Source organism: Scardinius erythrophthalmus (genome assembly GCF_964197995.2).
Source record: "Scardinius erythrophthalmus genome assembly, chromosome: 2".
Lineage (NCBI taxonomy): Eukaryota > Metazoa > Chordata > Actinopteri > Cypriniformes > Leuciscidae > Scardinius > Scardinius erythrophthalmus.
The window spans coordinates 23,471,802-23,488,804 of NC_138222.1; the positions used below are offsets into that span (position 1 = coordinate 23,471,802).

The 17,003-nt window shown below is 42.0% G+C and overlaps 1 protein-coding gene across 15 annotated transcripts in view; it reads right to left on the reverse strand.

Moving 5' to 3' along the window:
* The window catches only part of LOC308681956 (nuclear factor 1 B-type-like), a 116,278-nt gene that overhangs the window by 17,726 nt on the left and 81,549 nt on the right, over positions 1-17,003 (reverse strand). For 7 of the 15 annotated variants that reach the window (XM_081351320.1, XM_081351318.1, XM_081351323.1 and 4 more), the window contains exons 5-10: positions 9,521-9,641; positions 8,965-9,077; positions 4,811-4,945; positions 3,568-3,752; positions 1,290-1,428; positions 740-822 (exon numbers count right to left, since the gene is read on the reverse strand). In XM_081351320.1, the coding sequence (XP_081207446.1) occupies positions 740-822; positions 1,290-1,428; positions 3,568-3,752; positions 4,811-4,945; positions 8,965-9,077; positions 9,521-9,641 (776 nt within the window). The remainder of the gene's footprint in view (positions 1-739; positions 823-1,289; positions 1,429-3,567; positions 3,753-4,810; positions 4,946-8,964; positions 9,078-9,520; positions 9,642-17,003) is intronic. The other 8 variants (XM_081351321.1, XM_081351325.1, XM_081351329.1 and 5 more) reach the window with 3 other exon arrangements.

Sequence of the window (17,003 nt, forward strand, 5' to 3'; positions counted from 1 at the left end):
ATGTTAATCGGTCTTGTCCATAGCTAATGTGAGGATATACACCTGTGGTCAATCTGCTAGGACACTGCAAAAATTTGAAAAAAGTAAAGTTAGTTCTGAGAAAATGTCTAGCGTCATTTGTTGGTTTGATATTTTGCAAAGATATTTATACACAAGTATGGCTTAGTTGTCCACCTAACTTTTGGGGGCCACTGTATTTATTTTCAGGGTATTTAACAGAAAATGCCTTGGTTTAGTCTTAGCTTATTTATAAAAATGTGGACTCTAAATATGTATGAATTTATGGAAACCAACGGATTATTCATAAAAGTGACATTCACCCACACTTGCAAAAACCATAAACCTCTAAACGTGACCGTGGTTATAGAGCAAGTGGAAAGATGTGCTCAATAATTGTGAGTAACAGAGGAGAGCTTGCCAGGAATGTCAATAGCATTAAACGCTTTATAAATACAAGATCCTATACAGTGTCTTAGAATATGTCACTTGTGCCCAATAGGTGCATTCAATTAACAAATGCTGACACAAAACAAATGTCAAGAGTTTCCTCCTCATTTTGTCTCAACAGCCCCGTATCTTCACAGGACCACAACAGTGCCTACATTTCATGACCAAATTATTGGATGTGCTACCTGTCTGACAGCTCTGATACCTGTTGGGAATATAGAACAGCTGGATGGGGATTTGAGAGAGAACAGGGGAAAAAAGAGAACGGTAAAGAGGGTGGGTCATATCTCACCTGTTGCTGGTGAAGAAAGGCTGGGTCTCTGGAGCTCAGTCCCACAAAACGATTGGCAGTGGGGGTGCCTGGAGCCGAATAACCTAAATATACATTCAAATACAGTATATTAATACAGCTGGAGTAGACACAAGTAATACACTATACTGTTCTAAAGTTTGGGCTCAGTACAGTTTTTTTATTATTAATTAATTAATTAATTAACACTTTTATTCATCAAGGACACACGTTTAGTGACAGTAAAGACATTTATGATGTTAAAGATTTCTATTTCAAACAAATGCTGTTCTTTTGAACTTTCTATTCATCAAAGAATTCTGAGGAAAAGGGTATCACCGTTTCCACAAAAATAACAACTGTTTTCAACTGTGATAATAATAAGAAATGTGTCTTAAGGACCATATCAGCATATTAGAATGATTTCTGAAAGATCATGAGACACTGAAGACTGGCGTAAAGGCAAAAATAAATTATTAAAATATATTACAATAGAAGACCAAATTAGATGCAGCCTTGTGATAGTGGTAGCGTAGAGATGGGAGTAACTCACCCTCTGAGGATGTGGTGATTGGCTTGGTGTCAGCCATCGAAAGAGACACTGGTCTGACCGTGCCGTGGTGGGCAGAGGGGGCCAGTACTGGCGTGAAGTGACCGGGCACTTTCCCCAGTACCTGACCACTGCTGTTCGGCTGTGGCATTCAGAGGAAAAAAGTAGTCTGTTAGCATATCAGGCCACATGGTTACATGTTTTTTTAATGAAGCTAATGATCATGGTCATTTCTTTTTGTTGTCTGTGATTATGGGCAGATTAACACATCTTTTGATGTTCTCCCATTTTCTTCTGGCACTGGCGCTAGACAGCTGAGTGTGCACTTTTCATGACTTAGCTGATACAAAAACCAGAAAAAGAGGGGGGAACACAGGATTCAGACGCAGATACAGAGCGAGCGTCTACCTCCTTCTACTCTGGACTGCAGGAGACAGACTCGACTGAATTCACATAGCGGGGCCCTAAGTTCAAAACTCAAACAGGCCTTTATGAAAGAGAATGGTGTCCATGGGGTTCCCCAATGTGAATAGAATGTTTAATTAGGGTGTAATATAATCTGCGTTAAAGCAAGCATAAAAACATCCTGGCTCCCATCCACCCGATTATATGCCCCATGTTATTTGCAGAGCGATCTCCCCTCACCAAGCTCCAGACCCCGGCAACGGCAAATATTTACGACCTTTATCGTTCCCTGCGGTTTCTCCCAAGTAACAGTTCCAGCGTGCTATGCCTCGTCCAGTCTATGAGCCCTTTGTTTACTGTTTGAGCAGCGGGGATATAAAACTCTGTCATATCGAAACCTCGCTTCAATCACACAGAAAAAATAGAAATCCCTCAGACAATCAGCGCTGTGTTTCCCAACGTATCAAATCACAGCAGATATTTCTTACACTAGTTTTGCTTTTGTTAAATTCTTAATACATTGTTTTAAACAAAACTGATTTTCCCCAATCAGGTAAAAAAATGAGAGAGACTGTGTTAATGGTTATCCCACAAGCAAATTAGATCTTTTTACTGAATTACCCACTCTAACTTTACCTCTTTTTTTTGTTGACTTTCCACACTTCCGAATAGTTTAAGCAACACAAGAGAGGTATCAAATATCTTCAAGCAAAATGGAACTGTAAGTGTTAACCAACCGCAATAGTTTAAATTTCCCCTTAACAAAATGTTTAGAGAGGCTTGGCCTTTTTAAAAAATGTTTGGTACTAATTAAGATGAGTGGGACAGTCTGAGATGCTTGGCAGAGATGCAGAAAGTTCTTTAAAATTCTATTCAACAAGAGCCCCATCCATCACCTGCTAAGGAGGAGGAGTCAAAACATCCAAGTCCTTTAATTAACAAGAATGAGGTAAAGCTAGTGTTTTACATGTTGTTGTTTTTTTCATATAACAATTAAGACATAATGGCCTATATTAAATTATATGATACAATAAATACAATAAATATTCCCCATGTTTTCTCTTAATTTATACTTTAGGGAATCTCAAGTAGCTTTCATAGAGACACATTGAGTGCATGTGTGTTAGTGCTAATGCGCAGTGGCTGCCATGGTTGGAGTGTTTATTGACTTGCTTTTGTTGTTGCGTTTTTCCCCCTCTCTCTTTTCATTCCCCTTTGCTTCATTTACGCCGCTGCTGGTAAACAGTCGCCACAGCAATGAAGAGGCCGTCGTTTGGCTTCGCGCTCGGCTCTGAGCTGATATAGACAAGGCGCCGACAGAGAAAACCACTAATGATTTTGTGTTCGTTAGCTAAACTGGGTCAATTACCGTGCTGAAACAATGTGGCCTGTTAATCAAACTTGAGTCCGATGCACTGGGAACAACCAGAGACACCAAGAGAGACAGGCAATGAGAGGTAGAGGCAGAAAAAGAAGAAAACTGCACTAAAGCACCTTTGTTTTTACAGCATGTGCTCTTACAATGAGGGTCTCATTAGTTTTAGGGGGTAGAGTGCCTTTAGCTCACAGTATGGTTAACATATGTGACAACATGATGATTATGATTGGAGAATTTACGGTACACGTGATGCATGTTATTTCAAGTATTTTATAAATGTGAATCTGTTCTTGCGCGTCTCAGGAAAGGGAATATTTCAACTGAGACGTTAAACCAACACCCTATTTTAACAGCTGGCATCTATTATGTATTGTGGACAATGCACACACAGTCATGAGATTTAAAGGCTCTGTTCTAGTACAGATAAACTGTACTAATTATGTATGATTGCATTAGGGTCTGGGTTAATGCGCGTGTACGTGAGTACTCCATACATACCTGGCTGCTCTGTGGGCTGGACGGGTCGTAAGACTGCATGTAGTTCTTGAGGGAGTCGGGTGGGTTGAGGTGCGGCGGGTAGCGGATGGCGCCATGAGAGATGTAGGGCGAGGGGGCAGGGGGATGGATGGCAGGGGCGGAAAACTGCAGCGGAGAATGCGGAGGTGGACTCCTAGTGGAAATTACTGTACATGCAGAGAAAACAAGTACTTTACTAATAGATTCTAATTTGACAACATGTACAACTCAATGAAACTTTTTCTTATGGGTCATTATCAAGAAGCCATACCACACATTTACATAAAACCTATGTAAAAATGTTTAAAATGCTATGTTCAAGTCATGTCAGAAATGAATATATTTAAGGGCTGAGAGATCATGAACATCACCCATAAAGTCATGTCTACCAGTGAGAAATTTGGAATATTGTTTAAGCCCTGACTTTCCCAAAGTCGTGTCATTTAAAGAATTATGGTGGAAACAAAATGGTATTTGTCATAAACATTTTGTGTTGATGAAGAACATCAATAAATCTCTGTGACAGTTACAGTGGTACTGATGATAATCGTGATATAAAAAATTAATATAAATATCATGTTCATACTTAACATACTAAAACTTGTAAATAATGCTCATATACACTCCAACATAGTAGGTGGTGATATTGCACCGTAACCCTGGTTGTTGTGATAAAATAAAAAAAAAGAAGTGTGTAGCTACTACTGCCGCACAAAATGATATCGGAGGAGAGGACAGATGTACATACAGACAGCGAGACACTCGAGCCTGAAAAAAGTTAGCTCGCCAGTGTGGGAGTTTTTAAACGTCTGTTAAACAGCCCAGTCTGAAGGAAGTGCAGATCATCAGTTAGATATGGTTAATTGTAAATATGGTTACAATCTCTCTCTCTCTGCCTTGCATTTTGACTGTGATTCTTTTTTTTTTTTTTTGCCCTAGTGGCAGTACGAAAATGATAAAAACATCCATTACTATACACACCAAATGCACATGCTTGTATTTCACTAGGCTTAAAATTATTTTGGGAGTAAGTGAAACAGAAAGACATAATGAAATTGCCCATTTAAGTTTAAGATCAAAATAAAAATTCAACAATCGAACTCATACAGTAAGCAGAACATTCTGTGCTTTAAGGCAGCATTAGCGTTCAGAATGTTCAGTGGTTGTTAGAAGGTTTGCTTGAATCAGGGAAGGATTGTGAGAAGTATTTTTAGAAAAGTAATACCACTATGGCCAACGGTGGTCAGTCCTGGGTGGTGGTGCTGGGGGAAGGTGCTGAGCCGAGGTGAAGAGTCTTGTGGAGATGTGGGGCTGAATAATGTCTTCTCTGGCTTCTTCATGCTGGGAGAGGACATGTCTGCTGAAGAAAAGAAAACAATAGACAGCGGATGTCAGATATAAACTTGCACCAATATCTTTCTCAAAGTATTAATAATGTAAGAAATCAAAATCTGGGATGAGCAGAACTTGCGTATAATTTTTTTTTTTTTTTTTAATCAACTAAAAGAAACGAAAAAAGTCTTAATTGACTAGGCGACTAAATCTTCGCCAAAATTACTGAACTAAGCATCCAAAAAAATAGTCAACAACATAAGAACACATTCTTTTGACATTTTCATGTTTTGTTACTCTTTCACGTCCCCTCTCTGTAGTGCAATGCAGTGTATCATCTATCTTGTTTGATTGTTTAAGAAAAAGATTTACTTCATATCTACTTCCAAGAGACAAAAAAAAAAGTGTCTTCATCAGCAGACATGGAGGAGACATAGTGCTTGGCCTGCATGTCTATGGCGCTCCTCCCTGACAATCATAGATGAGATGAGAAAACAGAAAAGAAAGGGAGAAAGACGCAATGAATAATGAAATAAGGAAAAGTGAGGGAGGTGGAAGAAAAGAGAACCGCTAGCTAATGACATATCTGCAAACACTTCTCATGATGTGTATTCTGTCTTGAGATTGTGTGTTTGGATATGCACAGATGCTTTAGATGAAGGAATCAATCAAGACTACATCTCTATATATTTAACTTCATAAATCCTCTCTCTCTCTCTCTCTCTCTCATGAAGGCAGGAAAAAGGTAAATGATCTTGACTCAAATAGCACAAAGGCATTGGAATGTAGGGGGATTCCATGTGTCCGTGTGTCCTATTCAGGGTCCCAAATTGCCTAAATGACTGTTTACCACTACTGCCAATGACAAAGACAATTGAGAAAATGTTGCTTCAAAATATTTCCTAAACATACAATGTTATTTTGCAGTATTTTTTATCTATTTAATTGCATTTTAAAATATTTAAATGATTTTATTTTAAAATATATTAAAAAAAAAGACACATTAGGGTTGTAAACTGTTGAACAAGGCGCTCATAAATCATTTTTATAAACCGATTTGACCAAAAAGAAAGTTTACAAACATGATTCCACAACTATAAATGGGTATTGTAATAGTTTTCTAGACATAATCTACAGATAAGCATTGCAGTAACAGCACTTTAACAGAGCCTATCTTTATACGAAATATTAATTATTTTTCTTCCAAAAACTTTTTGACTGCATTTTCCTGTTTCAACATGTCCGAATTTAGCATATGGCTTTCGAATAATATTTTGTCATCACACCTGTTGCAACAGAACATTGAAAAAAAAGGAAGAAAAAAAGCTGTTAGAAGGCAGGATTGTGCTCTCTCAGGAATATCCATACATGTGTTTGAGGAAAGAGGGAAGGAAGGAAGAAGAGAATGAAGGTGGGTGGGATATAGAGAGAAAGAGGGTGACAGGAGGAGAATTTGCTCTCCCAAAAGCCTTAAAAAAAGCAGCAAAAAAAAATAAATTGCATGTTTTGTTTGTTTGTATGCATGACCAGGGAATAACTACACATGCATCTGAAGAACACAGATTGGGAAAACTGATTATTAATTTTTTTCAAGCACACCAGAGAAAAAGAAATGGAGACAGTGAGAGACTTGCAACTTTATCGAGGCAGTGGCCATACAATGACATTTTCTTTTCACAAAGTTGATTTGATATGAAATAAGAAAGGTATATTACTGGCGAGTGTGTGTGTGTGTGTGTGTGTGTGTGTGTGTGTGTGTGTGTGTGTGTGTGTGTGTGTGTGTGTGTGTGTGTGTGTGTGTGTGTGTGTGTGTGTGTGTGTGTGTGTGTGTGTGTGTGTGTGTGTGTGTGTTTCTGGGCACAAGAGGACTAGGCTTTGGCTGAGACAGTTTCCTTTTGTCAAGGCCTCATATGGCTTTAATATTCATGCTTCGCTCCTTCTGATATGGCTTTAACAAAACAAACCACTTTCTCATGAGCTCTATCTACCCCACCACTCCTCCTTCCATCTTTCACAACAGCTCATCAGCAAAAGGATGGGGGGGGGGGACTAGTAATAATAAATTGACCAGAAAATCGACCAAATTAAGATTTTTTGGTCACCATTTTAGCAGATGAGTAAATCCTTAAATAGACACAGACTTGAGGCTATAATTTTGTATCACATTATTTTTTCCAAAATAATCTAACTAAATTCACCAATTAAATTGACAGCCCTAACAAGTAACAAAAACAAGTGCATGACAAGAAAATAAGACATAACATTTATATGTACAGTGTAATGTGTCCTTCTGCCTGGGAAATGAGTATGGAACTTGAATTAACTACAATTAAATACTTTTTTATATTTTTTAGCGCTCAAATTCTCTCTCTTCCTCTTAATACTGGCAACCTGTTGGTCGTCAAGGGGCAAGTTCAAACAGACGCTGTCACACCTGCCTGTTTCTCTGTCTGTCTCTAACACACACACACTTTACAAAAACAATCTCTCTTGACTACATGCTAAAATCTACATTTTTCAAAGGGAAAGTTTTTTTTTTTTTTTATGTATTAAAAATAAAATCTTTTAGCTAAGATCTGAGCTGAACGCTACAGAACTGGGCGTCAGGCATGTGAGCGAATGAGTAACAAGGGTAACTAATGGTGCAAACTTATTGTTAGAACAGGAGATCTCTCCTTCCATTCCTTGCCACTCCCCCCCCCTCCCTCCCCCCCCCCCCCCCCCACCCCATCTGGGTCTGGTGTCTGAACTCAAATGGTACAACCCTGCTCTGACCTTTGACATACCCATTTTAGAGATCAGGTCAAGTTCAATAGTTGCCACACGCCAGACAAATCCCCCTTTCTGAAGGAGGAAACATGGCTAATCAATTACCAACCCATGCAGATAGGAAACCAGGCTAGTCTGATCTACATCTGACAGATTTGCTTTAACACATACATTAAAGTTTTGTTTTGTTTTGTTTTTATTTTTGCTAAAATGAAGAAAACTATTTTGGGGGTTTGTCTAAAAAAGTTATATACTGTAGTTCAGGTACTTTGGGATTTATTTGATGTTGTTAATAGTGCAGAAATGAATCATTAATTTTATATCGACAATATTATATATTCTATATTGTTTAAACTATGCTTAAATTGGGCTAAAAACAGTCCTTCAAATGTATCCACGACTAAACTACAAAAGAATGAAACCAGATCCAATACTAACATACACAGATTTTGCCCACACAAAACAAGAAACTGTGACACTTCTCCTTAATTAATGACATCTCGTCGAAGGTTTCAATCAAAACATACAACAGGACAACCTGCTCTTTCTTTCTAGTTATGTTAAACTGCAGCACACTAGAAAGTAGCGCACAGGAATGAAAATCCTTCACCAAACCCTACAATTTCTGGATACATAAGGCTCAATTAATGCAAAAAGTTGAGATTACATTCCATGTATTCATTGTGTGACTTCACAATAAAATACAGGCCCTAATTTGCTATTGTGTTATGAGCAAAATAAAATAAATTAACTCCAGTGAGCAGTCCCACTCACTGTAAGTGAAATTTTACACCACTGAAATTTTCAATGGTCATAATTTCAGAAAATCATTATTGTTGCAGAAGTGTTAGAAGGACAGCCGAGGTTATGAGAATGCCACAGGCTGATATGTGTTTTGTTCAGTTTTGCATGAAGACTGGAGTTCACGAAGTGCTGCAAGAATGAAGACCAGTTTATCAACATCACACTTTACTGAGAACTGAAGAAAGGGGAAAATCACACAGAAAAGATCTTCACACAGAGGACAGAGAGAGAGAGAGAGAGACAGAGAGAGAGAGAGAGAGAGAGAGAGAGAGAGAGAGAGAGAGAGAGAGAGAGAGAGAGAGAGAGAGAGAGAGAGAGAGAGAGAGAGAGGGAGAGAGGGAGAGAGGGAGGGTTAAAAGAGAGAAACAGTGCAGAATAGCTCTTAGTAGTGCTTAAATGGAGGAAATAAGCTTAATGCTCACACACATGATAATGAAATGAGAGCAAGTCTTGACCATGAACAGTCTCTCTCACCTTGGTCTCTCTCATGCCAGGGTCTGCTGGCCGGTGAACTGGGGGATGGGTAGAAGTCTGGCCCGGTGGGACTAGTCTCCATACTGTCCTCTTGGATCGTCTTAGGCCGCTTACTGCAGAGGACAGAAGAACATGCATTAATCCGTCTTCTGACTACACCAATCTGTGCTGTGACATTGAAAATCACTTCTTTTAAAAATCACCAATTTCGTAATTAGAATAAAGGGCATAAGGAATATTTTAATGAACTTTGACCCAGACTAACTCTAATGTAACATATTGAAGGGCAAAATTTATTTAATATATTTAAACATACACAGACAAAAAAAAAAAAAAAAAAAAAAAAAAAAAGGTTCTTAGCTTTAGAACAGTTTTTTCTTCAAATATCGGTTACATTTTTATAAAACTATTCTATAAAAAAAAAAAAAAAAAAAAAGCTTTTATTGTGTTTGTTTAGCTGATCTTTTGCGAAGCTGATCTTACACTGAAGACAACAAACAGGTTTAATAATGTATGTGTTTGTATGCATGGGTGGTGTTTGAACATGCATGCTAACCTGCCAGGAGGAGATGAGAGGGACCGGTGTAAACTCACTCCTGAGTTCAGGTCTTGATAATATGGCTGACTTGGCATGTCAGCCATAGGGAAGTTCACTCCTGAACCCTGTGTGATAGGAGCTGGTGAGACGTGAAAGAGAGAGAAAAGAAAGTGGTTAGGGATAGGTAGTAATGTTGAGTAACTTACATCAACATTTTGGCATAAAGAGTCAATCAACTAAATCACTTTTAACACACACTTTCTGGCTCTTAGTTAGAAGCTGTTATTCAGTGCAGAATTTGCATAAAGGCAAACCCAAACATGTAGCTGTAATTCAATCTAACAGAGAACAGCCGTAGGGGCTGTAACAGTATGAAGTGTGTCAGAGATATCATATCTACAGAGAAACCACAAGAGCCAGAGCACCTTTCAGTGGTCTAACCTCTGTCACAAGCCTCTTTGTTTACATACAATAGCATGACAAAGCTAGTTTGGTCTTTCATCAACAGATAGCTCTATACCTACAATTCCTCAAAAATTAAACATACCTTTCATAATATGCAGGTGATTTATAAGCTGGCTAATGTACACTGTAGCACTGAAGCACATCTTTCATTGGCAGTATCTGTGTTTATTAAGGCAGTGGTTTTGGTTTCAAGGGAGAACATGTGCTGATAACATACGTATCATGTTATAAGCTATAAGTTGCTCTGAATACAAATATTTGACAAATGCAAAAAAGTAATTTAAAATGTAAATGTTACATTTTATATAACATTATTAATTATATTATATTATTATATATAAGTTTAGAAATGTTGTGTACTTGCTATATTATTTCCTATCATTAATCATAGTGTCTATGTACTGGTTTGACCTCAATTACATAAGGATAAATTAGGATGAATGTCCTCATAATGTAGTGTGTATTCAAGTTTCAGGTCTCTACCCTTACATTATGAGGATACCCAGCTGTCTTCGTAATTTTTATTAAAGATGTTGATTTTTTTCTGTGAGGATTACGTTTAGGGGTGGTGTTAGGGGATAGAAAATATCATTAGCTCAGTATAAAACCCATTAGTCCTGTGTACAGTCCTGATAAGGATAGGTGAACAAACAACTGGGTGTTGTGTAACATATGTATGTATATAAAACCAAAAACACATGGCTAAAAAATATTCTTACTGAATTAATATGCAAGGCTTGTGCTATAGTGTTAACATTTCATATTAAAAAATAATAATAATAATCTCTCTTTTGCAGTAGTTTAAGGAGATGTGTCATGACGTTTTAGCAGAGTCTGTGTTTTCATGTATGACATGATATGACCTGAGGGTCTGAGGTGAAGGAAACACATGCAAAATTACTGTCAGTCTCTGCTGGCACTGAGCCCAAGACCTGCTGCTGCCACATGAATGCAGGTGAGCAGGTATGACATTTGTCCTAGTACTTAATATGTATACCCTCAACGATATATACAGTGTTCACTATAACCTCATCTAAACTGCATTACAGAACAACACAATGCCCATTAAATTATACATTTAAAAACTTAAGTGTGCAATAAACTGTCAGTTTGTTCAGGAAGTTGACAGACCTTCATTGTTCTGCTTTTTTTTTTTGGTACATGCCGTTTCCTGCAGGTAAGTCATATGGCTGTAGTGTTTTAAGTGTTTGAATGCCTTTCCAAAGAGCAGAGGATCATAGAGGCCACAATGATGGCAGTGTGTGTGTGTGTATGTGGGACAGATCCCAAGTGTTGTGTTACATTTAGGTGTGACATGGATCAGTTACAGCGTCACCAAGTACACCATACACCATTAGGGTGAATATGAGCGTCTTTGTGTGTGTGTGTGTGTGTGTGTGTGTGTGTGTGTGTGTGTGTGTGTGTGTGTGTGTGTGTGTGTGTGTGTGTGTGTGTGTGTGTGTGTGTGTGTGTGTATGTGTGGAGGGTAAACGTGTGTGTGTTTTAGGCCCTGATAAACCTTTTGGCAACTAGTACAAATCTTGCCTGGGGGCAAAATTGTCCTCAGCTATCAAAGAGAGATTCTTTTTGGAACATCTGTCATCATCTCCGATGAGAACAGGCATGTCTACACATAAACTACTGTATGCTTGTGCACCAAAACTTGTGAACACACACACATGCACACACACACACACACACACACACACACACACACACACACACACACACACACACACACACACACACACACACACACACACACACACACACACAAGACCCACTAGACTGGATTTTCCACAGATGTTCTGGGCAAGTCCCTCCCTTGCTAAATCAGGAATGCCTCAGCATAAAGCATGCTGGTTGTGTTGCTCTGTCTGTTTACTTAGCTATACTTATGGGTTGAAGCTGTCGCAAGAAGTTAGAAAAAATTCCCTTAGGAGGCAACCTATATATATATATATATATATATATATATATATATTTCAATTTATATAAATATAATCATAACATTCATATAAACATTCAGGTTTTTTTCCCCTCTAAAAATGCTAAATATTTTATTTTTAAGCTAGGGTTTGGGTAAGTCTAGTAGATTCATATTTATACTAGTCCATGTCCATGCGTGTCCTCATTTAGCTAGATGTGTGTTTAAAGGTTTAGCTATACTTTGATACCCACATTTTTTTAAATGTCCCAACACATTTAGTGAAACTTCTCAAAAAATCTACTTGCCAGGACATATGAAGTGGTTCACACTATTTGAAGGTCATGTTTACATTAAATCTACTGATTTCAGCAGATTTATCTGATGAGTAGGCTCAGGGGCAGATCTACAGAGGAGGCATGGGATGGCAACTGGCATCCTAAGAAAGAGCATTGTCACCACATCTGGCACCCAGTATAAAATATAAGTGTAATCAATTTCCTGTACCGCTTTTCAGCAGCGCAGCGGCATTTGATGACATACAAAAAAAACAAAAAAACAAAAAAAAAGATAGTGTACCACAAAATAATGGGAAGAAAACACATTTTTCTATAAACTGTCCCTGTGGGTTGCACACACATGCAGCATTTTCTGTGTAGTCAGCTTCATTAAAAATGACTCTTATGAATCAGTTCTTAGTGAGTCAGAAACACACATCGCAACCAGTGCAGCCCAGTTTACGAACAAATTGATTGTTTATCCATTTGTTCGGGAATCTGAAAATTGCTGCTTCTCAGCTGGTTTCTCTGAGGTTTTCTGAGAAATCTAATCTCGTCCGTATATGATGTGAGCGAATTATATGAATGCCTGTTTCACTTTCATCATGGATATAGACCTTTTTGCCATCTGACAATAAAATAAAATTAAATCAATAAGAAGATATGGTAATGCAACCGTTTGACATATTCATGAACATAAATGTGTATGTCAGGCCATAAATTGTACTCGGTTACCTAATGTTACCTCGGTTCTCTCTAGAAGAGGGAACGAGTATTGCGTAAGTTGCTTACGCTACGGGAAAGTCTTCTTTCTTCGAGATCTGAAGCCAAAAATTATCCTTAATTTTGTATTCATTGTCAACGCAGTGCGGCAGCCGGCAGACCAAGGCAGGCTGTATAAGCGTGCTCATTGGCTGCTCGGCGGCAACTGCTTAAGCCTATCAGTGAGCCTCGTGAAACGTGGCCTCCAATGAGGGCGCTTCGCGCCCTCCACACCCTTCTAACCATCAAGATGGGTGTGGCCAGTGTGTATATAACGAGGGCTCACAGGCTGAATATCTGGTTTTCGTAGTCTGAAGCGCAAAAGCTCGTGGCACGACACGGCAGGTTACGCAATACTCGTTCCCTCTTCTAGAGAGAACAGAGGTTACATTAGGTAACCGAGTACGTTCTCTTACGAGAGGTTCTCTCGTATTGCGTAAGTTGCTTACGCTACGGGAACCCCTTGTCAACGCTGTGCGCGCCGAGCATCCAGCACATGAATCCCAGGGAGACCGGGGAAAAACATTCTGCTGGAACAGGTGGCCGGTCGGAGAGACGGGCCAACACAGTACAAAGCACTTCACTCAGTGTATAAAATAGAGCGGCGCGGCCGGTCTATAAGTATATATCAGTGCAAAACAGTGGGGCCGGCAGCGCGAGCCCAGACAGTACATAAGCACACATTAGGGTAAGAAAAGAGCGACATCATCGGTCTTTTACGAAGAGAATAACCCCCCGCGCAACAGAGTGGAAGACGGGCGGCCAGCAGCGCGGGCCAGCACCGGTAAACAGCGCGTAACAGGGAATGAGAAACAGAGCGGCCCAGTCTGAGTATAAAACACTTCACCCTAAGTACCATACCAGAAATATCGCCAGCATGTGAACGTAGTCTGCACATAAGCGACTGGGCAGAGCATACATGTCACTTATACTGACAGCAATTTAGCCTGTAAGGCGGGAACTTCCAGGTTATAAAACCTCACGAATGTCGATGGGGAGGCCCAGCCCGCCGCCATACAAATATCGTGGATAGAAATTCCACAGGACCAGGCCCACAAAGAGGCCATGCCTCTAGTAGAGTGGGCTCTGATACCCAGAGGGCACTGCAGGTGTTTGGAGGCATAAGCTGCTGCAATCGCGTCCACTATCCACCTGGACAGGCTCTGTTTTGAGGCGGCGAGACCCTTGGTGCGTCCGCCGAAGGAAACAAAGAGCTGCTCGGAACGCCTGAAAGTGGCGGAGCACGTGATGTAAACTCTCAGTGCCCTGACAGGGCATAGGAGGTTATCACTGTCCCCATTATCGGATGCTGGCAGAGCCGAAAGGGAAATGATTTGTGCCCTAAAAGGGGTTCCAATCGCTTTGGGGATGTAACCGTGTCTCGGTCTGAAAATGACTTTCGAGTCGTTCGGTCCGAACTCAAGACATGCAGGGCTAACAGATAGCGCGTGCAAATCCCCCACGCGTTTTACTGAAGACAGAGCTATCAGAAAAACGGTTTTGAGCGACAGGTACTTCAAGCGGTTCAAAGGGAAAAGCCTTCAGGGCCTCCAGGACCAAGGACAGATCCCAAATAGGAACCGAGAGGGGCCGCGGGGGATTCATCCGTCTAGCTCCTCTGAGGAAGTGGATAATAAGCTCGTTCCTTCCTATTGCCTGGCCGCGCGTCGTCTCAGCGAACGCTGCAATAGCCGCCACATACACTTTGAGCGTGGAAGGGGACCTGCCCTTGTCCAACAGCTCTTGTAGGAAGGAGAGCACCCGTGGGACCCCACATGCACGTGGATCCAAGCTCTTAGTAGCGCACCATTTAGAAAACACCGACCATTTAGACGCGTAGAGCCGTCTCGTGGAGGGAGCTCTAGACTGTGTGATCATGTTCACGACCCCTTCTGGCAGGTCAACGGGTATCCGTTGATTACCCATGCATGCAGAGACCATCGTTATGGATGGGGATGCCAGATCGATCCACCGGCTTGAGAGAGGAGATCCTTTCTCACCGGGATCGGCCATGGGGATGAGTGCGACAGCCTCACTAGCTCTGGGTACCAGGTTTGGTTCTCCCAACGCGGGGCTATAAGAAGCACTGGGTGGTGCATTTCCCGACTCCTCGTAATGACCTGTGGTAACAGGGAGATCAGGGGAAAAGCGTACAGCGGGAGGCTGGGCCATGTCTGGGACAGCGCGTCCTCGCTTTTCGAGAAAAATTTCGGGCAGTGAGCGTTGTCTCTCGACGCAAAGAGGTCGTCCTCCGCTCTGCCTATAGGGCGCCAGAGAAACTGGACTGTCTGGGGGTGCAGGGACCATTCTCCCAGGGGAATGATGTCTCTGGACAGTCTGTCTGGACCGACATTCAGGTGGCCCGGCACGTGCGCAGCTCTCAGCGAGCGCAACGAGCGGTGAGCCCACACGAGAAGGCGTTCTGTCAGCTTGCACAGGTTCCTGGATCTGACACCGCCCTGTCGGTTCACATAGGATACCACGGACATGTTGTCCGAGCGGACTAGCACATGGTGATCCTGTATGAATGGGAGGAAGCGTTTGAGCGCGTTCTCGACTGCTATCATCTCCAAACAGTTTATGTGGAGGCATTTCTCCTGGTCTGACCACAGGCCAAAGACCGGTTTGCCCTCGAAAAGAGCGCCCCAACCTGAGGTGGAAGCGTCCGTCGAGATAACTTTGCGGTGTGAGATGGCTCCCATTGTCACTCCCCGCTGGTACCAGTCGGCCCCTAACCAGGGCTTCAGTGCTGAAACGCAGCTCTGAGTCACTCTGATTCGAATGCCGCCGGAAGCCCAGGCTCTGTGAGGCACTCGGGCACTCAGCCAGCGTTGTAGCGGACGCATACGTAACAGACCCAGCTGAAGCACTGCTGCAGCTGAAGCCATACAACCCAGCATCCTCTGAAATGTCTTGAGAGGTGCGGTGCTGCCCGGCTGGAAGGACGCGGCCATGTGTCGAATGCAGCGCGCGCGCTGTGTCGACAGGCGGGCCGTCATTGCCACAGTGTCCAGATCCAAACCCAGAAAAGAGGTTGATTGACTGGGCACTAATGAGCTCTTGGTCCAGTTGACCGTGAGCCCCAGGCTGTCCAGGTGGCTTAGAAGCACTGTTCTGTGGGCGATGAGTTCGGCCTCTGACTGTGCTAGAATTAGCCAATCGTCCAAGTAGTTCAGAATTCGCATTCCTCGACCCCTCAGGGGAGCGAGAGCCGTGTCCATGCACTTCGTAAATGTACAGGGTGCCAACGACAGGCCGAAAGGCAGGACGGTGTACTGATATACCTGACCGTCGAAGGCGAATCTCAAGAATGGCCTGTGACGGGGTATTATCTGGATTTGAAAGTACATGTCTTTTAGATCGAGAGATATAAACCTGTCCCTCGGGCGAATTTGCGTGAGAATTTGCCTGGTTGTGAGCATTTTGAACGGTCTTCTCATAAGAGCCTTGTTCAAACGTCTTAGATCCAAAATTGGTCTGAGAGCTCCGTCCTTCTTGGGAACGAGGAAATAACGGCTGTAAAAGCCCGACTCGCTCATAGAAGGGGAAACCGGTTCTATAGCCCCTTTGCACAGAAGTGTAGCTATTTCTGCTCGAAGTAGATGTGCTACTTCTCCATTCACTCTCGTCTCAGTACGCGCCTGAAAGCGCAGGGGGCGGCGAGCGAACTGCAGAGTATAGCCCTTTTTTACTGTGCTTAGCACCCATTCTGATGCGCCTGGAATAGCTTCCCACGCTTTTGAGTGTGAAGCCAGGGGCAGAATGGCCTCCGGGCTCTGATCACCGCGCGTCGCGGGCTCGAGAGCTCGAAACGGAGGGGTGGGCGCAGCGCGCGCGCTCTTGGTGCTTAGATACGCCGGATCACACGCAGCGATAGCTGGTCGTTTTACACACAGTGTCCCGGTGGCTTGGACGGGGAACATATAGTGTGAGGCGCGACGCGCGAGGGCGGCGTCGGGGGTGAAATGTTCGTTAGTATGTGTGAGCGCTCAAGGGCGGGCACAGGACTTACATTTAAAACATGACCGGTCGTGAGAGGCCATGTGACAGAGCGGGCAGTGAGTAGGTG